The sequence below is a fragment of the Triticum dicoccoides genome, chromosome 6A, assembly GCF_002162155.2.
Source record: "Triticum dicoccoides isolate Atlit2015 ecotype Zavitan chromosome 6A, WEW_v2.0, whole genome shotgun sequence".
NCBI lineage: Eukaryota > Viridiplantae > Streptophyta > Magnoliopsida > Poales > Poaceae > Triticum > Triticum dicoccoides.
Window position 1 is genome coordinate 449,836,103 of NC_041390.1, and position 15,158 is coordinate 449,851,260.

General features: G+C 49.1%; 1 protein-coding gene across 1 annotated transcript; it reads right to left on the reverse strand.

Moving 5' to 3' along the window:
• Positions 1–278: 278 nt before the first annotated feature.
• Positions 279–2,878, reverse strand: LOC119317201 (probable metal-nicotianamine transporter YSL12). Its single transcript, XM_037591626.1, has 4 exons — positions 2,469–2,878; positions 2,202–2,365; positions 2,013–2,110; positions 279–1,892 (listed from the first exon to the last, which is right to left on the reverse strand). Exons 1-4 carry the CDS (start codon positions 2,788–2,790, stop codon positions 455–457), a joined length of 2,022 nt encoding a protein of 673 aa, XP_037447523.1. The 5' UTR covers positions 2,791–2,878; the 3' UTR covers positions 279–454.
• Positions 2,879–15,158: the final 12,280 nt, after the last annotated feature.

Sequence of the window (15,158 nt, forward strand, 5' to 3'; positions counted from 1 at the left end):
TGGGTAATTTCTCTCCAACTCCATAAGGACTATTTAACTAGAGTTTCTGGAGCACCTTAACGAAAAACAGGGAGTTGTATCTCACATTCTAATTTTCTTTGGAGCAGAATATTATGGAGCTACCCCATCTAACTTGTGTTTTTTAGAGCGGAGCTAAATTTTAGAGAGCAACAATGTAGGTAAGCTAGTTGTTATCGACGAGTTGGTTAGTCATCAATTATTTTGTGTAGATATACCAAATACTTCATGGAAGATCAGCAAACATTAGGGACAGTCAGTTGGACATACCAAGATATATGAATTCAGGACATTGGATCTTGCCATTTAGATGAAGCTTCTATAAAAAATCGCAGACAAACCAGCAGCACAAACTAAATCAATTAAAGCGATATAATGTTGCACGATCACGAAGCTGAGTAGTACTACTAGTTGGGTAAACGAGAATGCATGGATGCTATGTCTTGGACGAGAGGGTTTGGATGAAGGCATCCACTCTAGCATTCGTGGATCTGGACAGGAACTTCATGCAGATCGGAGGCTGCACCTTGGCCAGAGCCAGCACCGACTGCGGCATGCTCCAGATCCCCTCGCCACAGATCAAGCCCGAAGCAACCGAGCGCGCGAACATGTCCGCCCCGGCCTTATCCACCCTCTCCCACACGAACAGTATCGCGCTGCCGACGCACATGTCGATCGCGAAGTACGACCCGAGGTAGAACGGTATCGCCATGGCCATGGGGACGGGCATGAACCTCGACACCTTCTCTGGCGCCAGGTCTCGCGCAAGGTTGATGACGACCGCCGCGGCGAACACCACGCAGCACAGGGTGAGGCAGTGCTTGGGCAGGGAGGAGAAGCCCTGGACGCCGAAGATGGCCATGTTGCGGTACACGACGGCGTAGGGCGCCGGGTAGTCGCTGCCGCTCAGCCCGACGTTGTCGAACGCCCTGTAGAAGAGCCAGAAGACGCAGGGCCCGATGACGCAGCCCATGGCCGTGCCTATGACCTGGCTGATGAACATGGACCTCGGCGACGCCAGGGTCATGTACCCGGTCTTGAAGTCCTGCATGAGATCGGCGGCGGTGGCGACGATGGTCATCATGACGCCGCACGCGGCCAGCCCCGCGATGACGCCGCCGTGCGAGGCGCCGGCCCACGCGCCGAAGACGAAGATGCCGAGCTTCCCGTAGGTCGTGGCGAGGGACCAGTCGGTGAGGCCCATCCCGTAGGCGTTGCAGAAGGCCAGCACCGGCGCCATGCCGTAGACGGCCAGGATGTAGTACCATTTCAGCTGCGGGAATATCTTGGGGACGACGCCGACGGAGACGGCTGCCACGGCGACGTACCCAGCCAGCGCCACGCCCATCGGGATCTGGTCCCTGAGGAAGTACTCGGTGCGACGCAAGTCATCGTCGTCCAGGGACCTCGCCGGGCCATCACCGGAACCGGACACCGGGAGTGTGCTCTTCCTCCTGGCTGCTGCCATGAATGCCGTGGACATCCTCAGGCTGACTTTGACGAAGTTGTAGAAGCCGTCACCAAGAATCATGGCGATGGATATGAAGACCTTGTAGCCTTGCAGCCCATGGAGGTCGGAGCCCTTGGCGGTGGCCGGGTACCAGCTCCCCTTCTTCTTCTCTATCAGGGGCCACATCAGTCCCCACGAAAGGATGCCGCCGAGGAGAATGGAGACGTTTATGATGTAGGGGCAGATCATCCCGACCCCGACGTAGATCGGAGAGAAGCTGAAGTAGAACTTCCTCTCGTACGCCTCGAGGCCCAGCGAGGGGAAGCTCTCGAAGCCGCAGTCGTCGCCGGCGGTGTAGAACCACTTGAAGAAGCCCCAGAGGAAGCTGAAGAGGGAGTACCTGCCAAGAGTCTTCACCTGCTCCCTGGAACAAAGCAACACAAGAAATTTCTGATCCAGTGGTACAACAATACAATACAATGTCCTACACTATCTCTATGTCAGTCGAAATGTACAGAACAAAGATCGCACTGACTGCACGCACTTTGCGTCCTTGGCGCCCTGAGGAGTGTGGAATCCGTTGATGAGGGTCGCCGTCGCGGTGCCGCTCGGATAGCTCAGCCCGTAGTCGATGATCATGACCTGCACGCGCAACGCAATCCATTCAGATTTACACCTTCCCTTATGGAGAATTAATGGCACAAATTAGCGGAGAGCCCCTGATTTGATTTACCTTTCTCAGGGGCACCAGAGCGAAGAGGCCGACGAAGCAAACGAGGAAGAGGAACCCGATCATCCACCCCAAGCTGGGGTCCTTGATGTTCATGGCGTCATTCGCCTCCGTCGCCTGGCCGGCGATCCTGCTGCTCATGGCAAACATGTAGGAGCCGAATCCACCTGCACGCGCGCGCCTCTTGCGCACCGGTCAGCAGAGCACACGAAACGGAGAGGAACGGGTAATTGAAAACAGTCGGCAAAGAAAACGGCCGCGCGCGCTTACCGCTGAAGGCGATGCCGTAGGCGGCGACGACGCAGGTCTGGATGACGGTGTTCTCCTGCCGCGTGAAGGGGCGGCGGGGCAGGCCCAGCCTGGCCTCGGCGGCCGCCCAGAGACGGGCGAAGAAGAAGCCAAGCAGCCCCGCGGAGATGTTGAGCGAGGGGATGATCCCCGCCGTGAGGCTCAGCTTCATGACGATGACGCTGAAGAGCACGGCCAGGAGCGCGCTCACCACGAAGGCCCGGACCGTCAGCTGCTCGCGCCACGACGGCACCATCTCCGCCGACTCCGCGCCGCGCTCCCTCGCCTCCTCGCCCGTCGCCATGCCGGCTGGGGAAGCGCCGGCGGCGGATTGGGGTTTTGTAGCACAGGGAGGGGAGGATGCACCGGTGGTGGATTTAGCTGGACGCAATGAATGTATGCATTGGTACCATCTGCTGTCACTCCATTTACTACGGGATTTTGCAAGGGTCAAGGCTCTTGGATAATAACATTGCGAGGGTCTCCAATATTGGAAAGAAAAAAATGCTCAATTCTGCCATTTAGGAAAAATGTATGCTGTCCAAATATTTTTGGGAGGTGATAACTGCCACACGTGTGGCGTGGAGGGCGACCCGCCCGCACACATCGTGTGGCATGGACGGGAACCGCCCCACACGACCCCGTCCGCGCGCACAAAAGCGCGCCCGCACGTCCGGTGCGTGACAACCCCGCCCGCACTGTCTCGCCCGGGCCAGACGAGCCGCTGCCCGCACGACCCAGCCGTTCCCGGCCTCCAATCCGTCCCCTCTCTCGTCTGCGCCCTCGCCCCTCGCCTGTCGAACCCCGACCTCCGTCGCCGGCCATCTCTGGTTGCCATGGCAACCAGGGAGGATCTGTAGGGCGCTCCCACCGCAAACCACACCCCTTATCTCCCCCCACCCCATTCCACCCCCCCAACCCCCACTCCAACAACGCCCTCCAGAGCCGACCAACTAAAAGCAGGTGAATCTCCCGATCTCCCTACTGTTTCTCATCCTCCTTCTGGGCAGAAAATTGCAAAATTACCGACAAAGTTGGCAACTAGATCCATCCTACAGGGTTAAAACACTACATACGTTGTGTGACTTCACAGTTGCCAAGCAGAATACACTAGATCTGCCATGTAGTACGCTAGAGATAACCGTGAGTTCTCAGTAGGTTGATGCTCCTAGTTGATGAATGAATGGATGTGCAGGAATCCATAAAAAGGGAGAGAGAATTGATAAATTTGGAATAATGGGGGGTGTGAAAATTAATTGCCATTGGTGTATAACGTCAGTTGTCACCTGTCATTGTCGTGAACTGCCACCATGTCAACTTATTGCTTGCCATCCTATTGTAGAGCCCGATGCCATCAAATCAAACGGATAGCTAGCACCAGATTTTAGAAAAGGATAGTGGATGTGCATGTCCTACTAGCCATGATATGTTGGTTTCCAACGCATGAAAATGTGATAGCACTGACGTGTTAACTTCTACATGCAAGCAGCACAATGATAAAAAAAAATTTGGATTGTTGATGCCTTCTTGTTCATCCAGTGATTGAGAGCACATCAGAACAGAAGCGAGACACGGAAAAGAATGAATCACGAAGATGGTGCAGATGATTGGGGTTCTCAAAGGCCAGAAACGCCGCCACCTTTCGATGCATCAGAGTACAGTCAGCTCATCTCTGCAGGGCCGTTGCTGCCGCTACTAGAACAGTATGCAGGCGTAGGTACGATGCGTGCTAAAAAATGAAGAGAAACATTTGCCATCTTCGCGACGATGGACATGACATTCTACTTATGTCGTGCACTGTCATTTGTCTTGCAGGTTCTTATGACCAGAACACTCTTAGGGGGGCCCGTGGCAAGTGCACTCACAAGGCGCTAACGCTGACAAATGTACGGGCAGCCAACTCCAACTAGCTAGTATGGCTAATCAAGGTAATGCAAAAACGAAAAAAGAGCACATAATGCTGTGGACATGAAAAATGAACATGAAAAAAAGATGGCAAAAGGACTCACGAGTTATCACGGGTGTAAAATGCAGAGCCTTCGTGCAGCATGTGGAATCGGGCAGCACCCATGTACCTGCCATCGACGTCGTACACAGGTGAGTCCATAAACATAGTGAAGATGCGGATGCTCAGTCAGCACAAGGAGCGTAGTTGACAACTACAAAAATTGCCATGACTGGTCTTCTACGGTTGCCATGTATTAAACACAACATTTGTCATCTCTGCACACCTGCAGTTGCCATGTAGGAAAAGCTGCAGTTGCCATTTCATGACAACTGCAATTGCCATCTAATAACAAACTGCGATTGCCCTACCGATGCAACTTCAGTTGCCATGCAAGCAAAAATGCATTTGCCACATAAGGGCAACTGCAGTTGCCGTGCTAGCACGAAATGCGTTTGCCGCGATTTGACCAACCACTACTATGATTGCAGGTTATTACGCTGGCGGTGACCCGGCAAACGTCTCCTGGCAAGCTTCGCAAATTCCTGGTGGATCACGTCATTATGGTGTAACAGACCGCACACGATGGTCAAATACAGCACAACAAGGTAGAGGGAAAATATCTGAACCACAAAAAACAGCGCTACATTTGCTATTTGTAGTTATTTGTAGGCAAAACAATGGTTGCCATGTTTGTTGAACAGTAGGTGCCATGTCTGCACACCTACAGCTGCCATAAAAATGACCACCAACAGACTGACGGCTTGCTGTCTGTAAAAGATGTCATGGAAAATCACTCGAAGATGGTGTGATCCGTTGCGATCCACATGTTATCCAACACAAAATTCTTAATCTCGTACCTGTTTTTCCCTGTTATAGAACCTACAACTACAATGCACAGCGGCGCCGGCGCATCTACTGCGGGGAGTCTGAGCGCACGGAAGACGCGTTCCACCAGACAGCAGACAAACATGCCGCAAACAATTTCGAGTCAGAGTCGGGAATGGCAATCATTCCAGCAATGCCGGCAAGCACCCCTTTGAACACAAGCACTGGCAACTCTCATGTATATGGGACTGCCGCCCATACTGAAGTGAACGATGAAACTGACGACGACACGCAAGGGGATGAAGATGGTGGGCAATCAGAGATCATGGTGCCTCAGCCACCGTACATTGGGCAGAGATTTGAGTCATTCGAAGCAGCAAAGGAATACTACCAGACATATGCAAAGTTCCATGGGTTTGCGGTCAACACCGAGTACCGTAGGAAAATTAAGAAAACTGACGAGTACAGCAGAGGTGAGATGAGGTGCCACAAGGCACGCAGGAACAAGAAGGGGAAAGGCGATGCGCCTGCCGTTCCGGAACGAAAGAGAGGTATCATTCAGAAGACTGAGTGCCCTGTCCGGTGTAAGCTAAACGTAGATGGAGCACAGTGGGTGGTCAATGAGTATTTTGACGAGCACAACCACCAACTGATAAAGAAGTTCGACCTGGTGAAATTTCTGACTGCCCACAGAGGGTTCACCCCCGTCGAAAGGCAATTCGTAAAGCTGCTACATGATTGTAACGTCGGTCCATCGAGAATGGTGCAGATACTATCTCTCATCCACAGCAAAAAGGGGACTGTGAGTAGCATGCCGTACATACCAGCTGACGTCACAAACCTACGGGCAAGGTACCGTAGAGAGAGCAAGTTGGCAGACATAGAGGCCACAATTGCCTACTTCGATGAGAAAGCCAAAGAAGATGCAGATTTCTTCTACAGGATAAGGTTGGACGATGAGGACCGTGTCAGGAACATGTATTGGGTGGATGGTGCTGCAAGGAGAGCCTACAAACATTTCCGAGATTGCATTTCATTCGATGCGACGTACCTCACCAACATGTACAAGATGCCGTGCGCTCTGTTCATAGGGATAAATAACCACAATTAGTCGTTGCAGTTCGGCTGAGGGCTCGTCCGGAACGAAGACACGGATGGGTATGTTTGGCTGTTCAAGACCTTCTTGGAGTGCATGGATGGACTTGCTCCGATGAACATAATAACGGACCAAGATTTCAGCATGCGTGCAGGCATAGAGGAGGTCTTTCCGTTGGCAGTGCACAGGCACTGTAGGTGGCACATTATAAAGAAGGCTGAGGAGACGCTAGGACCGTTCTTTGCTGACTGTCCAGAGCTGCACAAGGCATTCGAACTGTGCGTGGACCACAGCTTGACGGTGGAGGAGTTTGAAAGGAGCTGGATGGCCATGACTGAAACACATCAAGTCCAAGACAACGAGACTCTTGTAAGCCTGTGGGAGAAGCGAATGTACTGGGTGCCGGCCTACTTCATGCAGTGCTTCTTCCCCTTTCTGCAGACTACGCAGCGCAGCGAGGGATTCAATGCTGTTTTGAAGCGGTACGTCAGTGCTGGCAACTCATTGCTACAGTTTGCCAAACAGTACACAGCTTTGCAACAAAAAATTCTGGGATCTGAGCTGCAGCAAGAAGCGAACACCGCGCTAAAGCAACCAAAATTGCTAACGTACTTACCGATGGATAGGCAATTGAGCAAGATATACACCAACAAGATCTTTAACAAGTAAGTCAGTTGCGTTACAGTCTTATTTGCAGAAAAAGCACCAAGTCAGTATGTGCCTTATAGAGTGCGATGCAGTTGCCATGATTTTGCGGTTGCCATGTTTAATAAAGTACTGTTTGCCATGCTTACTCAGATGCAGTTGTCATATTCAATAGAAATTCTGTTTGTCATGCTTAGCCGGATGCAGTTTCAATGTTGTCATGAAAATGCAGTTGCCATGTTTAATGCAATGTACTTCAACTGGACATGTTGGTGTGCAAATGCTAGTGTCAAATGGAAAATGTTATGTTGTTGCCATGTCTATTGAAATGCAATTGCCATGTTTACTAAAATGCAACTGCCATGTTTGCTGAAATGCAATTTCCATGTTTAATAAACTCTAGTTGCCATGTTTAACAAAATGCAGTTGCCATGTTTAAATAAGATGCATCTTCCATGTTTGTTGAAAATGCAGTTGCCATGTCTATTGTACTGCATTTGCCATGTATAGCGTACTGCATTTGCCATGTTCAACATACTATATTTGTCATGTTCAATGAATTACGTTTGCCATGTTCAAACAAAATGTATATCTATTTTCCATGACAACATAAGGTGCTGCAAGAAAAAAGCCCACAATAGTTTAACAGAAAACACACAAAAAATGTAGATTCCAGGAAGAAATAAAGCGTGCCAGCATGTTCATGGCTTTCCAGGTGGACGAACGTACGTTCAAGGTGTGTTCTATTTTGGGCATGTCAGATTCAGAACCTGAAGACCCGGACAAAGGAAGGAACTACTTCGTCACAGCCTCGATAGGCGAAGGCGAGTTCTACTGCCAATGCTGCAAGTTCGAACGGGACAGCATTGTGTGCTGTCACATACTAAAAGTAATGGACGTGAACGCTGTGACACGGATGCCCCGACATTTCATAAGGCGGCGATGGACTTGGGACGCTGACGATGAGTTGGCGCCGCAAACAACACACGCAGTTCTGGCTGTGCATGACGAGAGACCAGAGTCAACCATGGAAGCCGTAAGGCACGTTGTGCTGACAAAGAACTATGCTGAGCTAATTGATGAAGCGTGCAAGAGTGATGACACAGCGAGAGTCGTAGAAAAACACAGGAAAGCACTCAAAAGAGAGCTTGATGAGATTAAGAAGAGGAAAGCCGAGGAAGCCTTACACCGGTTCCCCCGCACATCAAGCGTGCCTTCATCCATGGGGCCGTCGTCTGAAAACTCGGAGATAGGATCTGGAACAACAAGCACACAGACCCAGGTCAGGAACCCACCCCATTCCATCACAAAGGGGCGTCCAAGAGAGATAAGGTACAAGTCGGGATTGGAGATCCAAGCAAAACACAAGAAAACGAAGAAAGGGGCGGCCAATCCATGAGCAAAAATTTTGGCATTGTGGACATTTTGTTTTGTACCCTACATGTTGAGAATTCTTTTTTAAAACAATTGGGGGAATAACTCTTCAGGGGCATCAGAAGTGCAAGGGAAAATTCATTGAATAGTTAAATGCAGTTGCCATGTTATGGGTACTTAATCTGCCATGATGTATGCATTTAATTTGCCATGTTATGTGTAGTTAGTATGCCATGATTTTTGATACTAAACATGTCATGCTAATTTATGCTAAATATGCCATGCTGTTTTGTACTGAATATGCCATGCTAGTTGTAGTGGATCTGCCATGTTAATTGTACTGGATCTGCCATCTTAGTTGTGCTGTAGTTGCCATGTTAATTATGCTGGAGCTGCCATGTTGTTTGTACTGTATCTGCCATGTTAGATGTACTGGACATATGCCATGGTATTCCTGATGACTCTGCATGGCATGTATTCACATGACAAAAACGACGCGGTTTACGGGCACGTAGTGTGTTGTGTGCAAGTGTATGGGAAACAAGTTGGAAAACAGCGCAACGTGCATAAACCCCAGAAAAAACATTGTGGCTGCATGATCAACCTACCCCCGTGCAGTTACCGATGAAAATGAAGAAGCAAAACAGCCAAAAATGTAAAACGACAATGACTTCCACTACCCATGTCTGATGAACTACATTTGCCATCGTTTTTAAAACATCATAGACGCGTTCAAAGCATCAAAACGGTGCTAGAAACGACGAAACCATTGTAATAATTACTCCTAAAAGCAGGTTCACGTCCACACATATATTACATGAAACTATTCAAATGTCACTCGCACACCACCACTACATAGTAGCCTACGCGGGGTTGTAGCCACAACATAGCACACAAACATAGTTTTCAACGATAAACAACGAGATAATACCTTACATTCCTCGGCAACAGAATGTAAGGTGTGCGTCCGGTCTGTAACGCCACGTGATCACTTGTACTTCTTGGTGACTTTCTTGATAGCTTCCTGTACAAACTCGCGTGCTCCCGCCCGCTTGTTGAAATCTTCATTCGTCAACCAGTTCCATGTGTGGATTTTCCGGAGCTCAATGACCGTTGCAGCTGTGATAGCGGGGACAATTCTGCCTTCCCACTTCGCAAGGTACTCCAGCGCGTGAAAGCCACAGTCCGTCCTGCACGAGGAAAAGAGTAACGTGACCACGCAAAGAGCTCAGACGTAACAAAAGACAGACTTCAATTTTAGATCTGACAAACAAAACAGGAATTGGATTGATGTAAAATGGCAGATGAAAAGGGAGGAAGGAATTACGTGTTCCCTTGCTTTGTAGTCGCCACATACTCAGTCGGGAAATGACTGATCTGGACCTTTGAGTGTTCATAGTGACGGTGCCATGTCTCTTTGAGGTTCTTAATGAAGAATTCAGCATGCGTGGTGAGGTCTGCATCATCTTCCGAACGGATTGAATCAAGCACCTCAACACGTTGGTTCTTCAGGTCAAGACAGATCACGTAGTGGTGACCACACTTGTCGTGTGGGTCATGTGGTGAAAGCTCCTGGAACATGGGGAACATGACCTGCATTTAAAAAAGCGAGGAAAATGAGAATCAGCGTTCGCGTAAAGAACAGCAGAGGGACAAAGGAATTAGAATCACGTAGAAAAACAATGGTTATGGGTGGGGGTAGTTGAAATAAAGTTGCCGTCCATGTGTGAACAAAAGTATGCCATGTATTTTACTGTCAAGTTGCCACATAGTTTGCGCGGCATGCAAAAATCAAATAAGTCAGTGTGCACGGCAGCTGTTGCCACATGAAAACAGCTGCCACGTAAAACATAACTGCATATGATGGCAACAAAAAGCACACCTTGTGAAAAAAAAGTGCAGACATTGAAGGAGTACTCACATATTTCTTCATTGTGAGCTTGAAATCACCGTGTTGGGCAAAGTTCTTTCTCAGGATTTTGTGGTGGAAGTCACCGTCCCATATTTTGCAGGTCACACTGTAATGCATGATTGTCTTGTCGGCGCACACATCGGTGTGGTTGTTGATGTAGTCAATACCGCATGCAACTACGTTCGTCGACATTTTGCCGTTTGGCCTCACGGCCTCAGCAAGATCACCAAGGTCGACGTACGTCGCTCCGCATTGAATGACTTTGGTTGTGTCCAAACATGAGCTGTATGAAAACAATATAACATGGAAGGATCATGCCTACTAAGTAAAAAATTTATGAAAGAACTAAAACAATATAACATAGAAAGTACGAAGGATGTGAATGGTAAAAAAGGAGCAAAGCAAAATGAGATGTTATGGGGTGTGGTCGTTTACGCTTTCAGCTCCTTCATGTGCTTGCCGCTGGACCTCGCATTTCCAAACCGCTTGACGATAACGTACAGCTGGGTCTGTTCTTTAGTGGCCCTGAATTCGGGCTCGTAGTCTTCCGCGGGAGTTGGGTGCACTACCCTCTGCTGCCTCACAGAACCAGGAGTGGCACTCCTAATGGTATCCTCAGATACCGTGTCTGCAGGCACGTTGGAACTTGATTGCCCTTGCCCTCGTGAGGACTTCCTCTGCAATGCTGCCTCCTCAAGCATGCCGTAAGTTTCTTCAAGAGACGGTGAAATCTTCTCGGGTGTGGCTGCAGTGATAAAAAAAGAGTGGGTTAGGATACCTAGGAAATCAAAAGCAGATGGATTGTGAGAAAAGATGGGGTGCATGATGTGAGTTGTAGGTAGGAAAAAGTGGGGCAGTTGCCATGTGTGATCCAGCTGTAGTGACCATGTCATAGCAACTACAGTTGCCATGTAGTTGGAATGTAGTTGCCATCTAGTTGGAATGTAGTTGCCATGTCACAGCAACTACAGTTGCCATGTTGTGTCAACTGCACTTGCCATGTGATTGCTTTATGAAAAAATGCAGCATGGAAACAAAAAAAATGCAGGTGACATGGTGTTGAATCAATTCCAGTTGCCATGTGTGATGCACTGTGTTTGCCATGTTACGGAGACTACGGTTGCCATATTGAATCAACTTCAGTTGCCACATGGTTGCCCAAATGTAAAATGCAGCATGGCAGAAAAAAAAGTAGGTGACACGGTGCATCAAATCCAGTTGCCATGTCATCGCATGTCAGTTGCCATCACAAGTGAGAACCCCCCAAAACAAAAAATATGATTGGGACAACAGTGAGACTACACAGACGTGTGCAAGAAAAATCATATGGACATGGCAAGTGTAGCTGCCACAATCGGCTCTGCAAACTTGACAGCCTTCCTGCCCTCGACCATTGGCTGCGCCATCATTGCAGGCATGCCTCCTGGGAATGCAAAGGCAACTGGCATAGGATCTTGCACAACCGGTTGATTTTGACTGATGCCAAGGTTGAAACTCGGTGGGGTAAAGGCCATTGGGTGCCTCTCATTCCTGCTGGCCGGACCACGAGCGACTTGCGGGGCAGAATCCAAGGGTGAAGGATCAACAAACATATCTGAATCGGCCGCTGCAGAATGATCGTCCTTATTTGCAGGGCGGGGCGTGTTGTCAGTGGTATCAACCGTAGCTTTCATGACAATCTTCTTGTTTGGGCTGTAGGGGACACCGACGTTGACTGGGAGCCTGGAAGTGCGCAGATTTATGCTGGAGATTTCCACTGCAGGAAAAGGCACAGTCTGCTCCGGGTGTTCACCTGCGTCGCTCGTGCCCGGCTTGACACCTGCATCAGTTGTGCTCCGGTCTTCAGGTTTCTCCGTCACATTGCTTTTGGCAGGTGGCGGGAACAGTGTGGACGCAGGAACAAAACCAGACTCGTCTCTCCTGCTCCTGGCTACTGTCGGTGCGTTCGGTATGTCTGTTGGTTGCTTGCGGGGGCTACGGCGCCTAGGTGGTAGACCAACACGCGAAACAGTCGCCTTAGCAGTATTTGCACCGCCAGGAGCTGGAGCTGTTGTGCCAGGACTCTCACCTGTAGATGGCATGTCCTTGTGAACTGCCGCCTCGACCGCTTCTATCGTGGACACAGGAGTGCCACCGCGCTCGCGCTTGGAATCAGTGTCAGATGAGCGGGAATCTTCCGTGCCTAGGTTCGTCTCGGGAGCGTCCACTTCAACGCTTGCTGATGGGGTGGCATGACTCACAGCAGCATCCTTCATTGCCAGAAGGGTTGGCAGTATTTCAGCTGTCCTGGCAGATACCGACTCGTCACTCCCCGATGTACGGATGCCTGTTGTTGTAGGCTGCACATCTGCAGCCGGCGGAGATGGTCTGCCACTTGCATCATAGTTGGTGGGAGCGGTCAACGGTGCAGCAGCAGTATTGTCGACTGGTGCCTCCTGTACATCTGAGTTGCCCCCTGTTGACAACTTTGAATGCATGCGTTTGAGCGGGTCCTTACTGATATGCTTGGACCCACGCGTAGTAGTCTTCTTCACCCTGCAAAAAAAATGAAGCGCATGAAAAAGGTATTTAAAAATGAAACAAAATTATGTTTGCCTTGGTAGAAATCTTAAGAAAATGGAAAAACAGGTGGAAAAGCTGGCAGTTGCCATGTAAGGGGAACGTCAGTTGCCATGTGTCATAACTAGCAGTTGCCATCCAGCAGCAGTTGCCATGTTAGCAAACCTTGAAAGAATGATAAAAATGTCTGATCTGCCATGAATGCAATTTCAAACCTAGGCATGGGATGAGCTCACAAGACAACGGTAAAAAGATGGCAGTTGCCATAAGGTGCATTAAAGTTACCATTTGGCCTACATTCCAAATGCCATGTGAAAAACAAAAATAGAAGTTGCCACATGTTTAGAAAGTAAATAAAATATCATTTGGTAAAACAGCGGTTGCCACGTGGGGGGGGGGGGGCGATGACAGAAGACAATGTGACAAGCTAAACGAATGCATTGGAAAATCAAAAAATATAGCGCTATGTCAATGAAAGCGGATGAAGAAACCTACTTCCTGACTGCCTTCCTCAGGTCTGGCAACATGACAGGATCCCCGGTTTTGGTTGTCGTCGTGCGAGGAGATGTCCTGGTGGAAGTGGCATCACCGGCAATGGGGGCACCTTTGTTCAACCGAGCAGAAACACAGGTTGGCGTTGGCGCATGTTTCTTCGTAATTGCTCGTCCACCAGCTGTCGGCTCGCTGCACGTATGAGATGGAGGTCAAAAAAAAGAGGTGGCAATTGTCAGACAGCAATCTCGTTGCCGCGTTTGAAAGAACACAAGTGCAAAGAAGAGATGAGTCTGTTCAAAGAAAATAGACAAAGCAAAAAGCTAAGATGAAAGTCGAACCTCTTCCTGGCAGCTACAGGGTCGGTCCTAGACCTCTTGCCAGCAGAAACTTGCCCAGCACCCTCTGGAGCCATCCCCCTCTTTGATGGCAAAACCCCTTCGCCTCTCACAGCCGTGTGTTGTTTGACTTTATCCGGTTGGGGGACATCTGTTGCATCCTTGCCCTTGTTACCACCTGCGTGAACTTCAGCGTGTTCATCATCATCGGTGTCCTCTTGCACATTATCCATGACATCATCATCATCCTTGCTGAGACCAGCGTCTCCACCTAGTTCATCTTGTGTGTTAGCGGGCTCCTGGGAACTGTTGTAGTCATACCGGCCACGGCAACCGGTTGGCCGGTGTGTACGTTCTGGGACGAATGAAGTGAATTACCTCGCAACCGCGTCGCCGTCAGAGCCACTGAGGGATGTCCACCCCTCAACCAACTTCCCGAGCAAGCCAGCCATTCCAGATGCAAACTGCCCTATTAGCTTCTCAACAGGTGCCCTCACATGTACACAAAACAAAGAGGCATCAATGACAACCCCGTATTGCAATCACTTGCACGACATCGAAAAATACTCCACGGCAAACCATATATGTATATCTTTTGATTACCTCTGAAGGACAAGACGGAGCTGAGTGCACGTCCATCCACTTTTCAAACTTTTGAGGCCCCCCAAACACGCTGTAGTCTATAGAATGCTTGGCCATCAGCTGGGGAGAAAGAAAAAAAAGTAGCAAACGATATAAGAGAGAGAATGATGAACACTGACTAGCAGTTCATGTGTTGCAAAAAAAGCAGAACTAACCTACAGTTTACCATATTTGCTATTAGTTACCCTGTCTGCAGCAAGCACAGCCTTGACAGCATCGATAGTCCACGCAGAAACAGCAAACTTGTGCGCAGGCGGCGGGCCTCCTGTCCCAGTGAAGTCCACGGTGGACAGATCAAGGCAGTCGACGTACATGAGCTGATGTACAACAATTTTAAAAAGAAAAATCAGTTGCGGTCATGGTATTTTGCGACAAATAACAGGATAAAATATATGGTATTTTACGAAGAATATGCCATCTGCATGTGCTAGTTGCCATCATAGAGTGATGGCAGTTGCCATCATAGTATTATGGCAGTTGCCATGTTGTCATGTTGGCAGTTGCCATCACAGTATGATGGCAGTTGCCATGTAGTCATGATGGCAGTTGCCACATAATCAACATGGCAGTTGCCATCTTGTTATGATCATGTTGACATGCATGAATAATGATGTGTTAAAAAATAGTGTTCACATAAAGGACCGGTAAAAAAATACCATTAAATGCAGTCGACAACCCTTCTGGTACACCTTGCTTGCAAATGCATCATGCAGGAAGTCGGCAATGAACTTACACCAGTTCATGTTCTTCACATCTTTCAGTTTTGCCTGCACCGCATAAAATTCAGGACACGGAGTTGCCACGTCAGAATTCCAATGGAAAAAACAACAAAAAAAACTGT

What these genes read in the sequence shown, in the direction of transcription:
- LOC119317201 (XM_037591626.1), bottom strand. Translation starts at nt 2,790, where the DNA reads ATGGCGACGGGCGAGGAGGCGAGGGAGCGCGGCGCGGAGTCGGCGGAG. An exon ending in CTACGGCATCGCCTTCAGCG is followed by an intron (nt 2,366 to 2,468) that starts GTAAGCGCGCGC and finishes GCGCGCGTGCAG; the next exon opens with GTGGATTCGGCTCCTACATG. An exon ending in CAGGGCGCCAAGGACGCAAA is followed by an intron (nt 1,893 to 2,012) that starts GTGCGTGCAGTC and finishes GCTTTGTTCCAG; the next exon opens with GGAGCAGGTGAAGACTCTTG.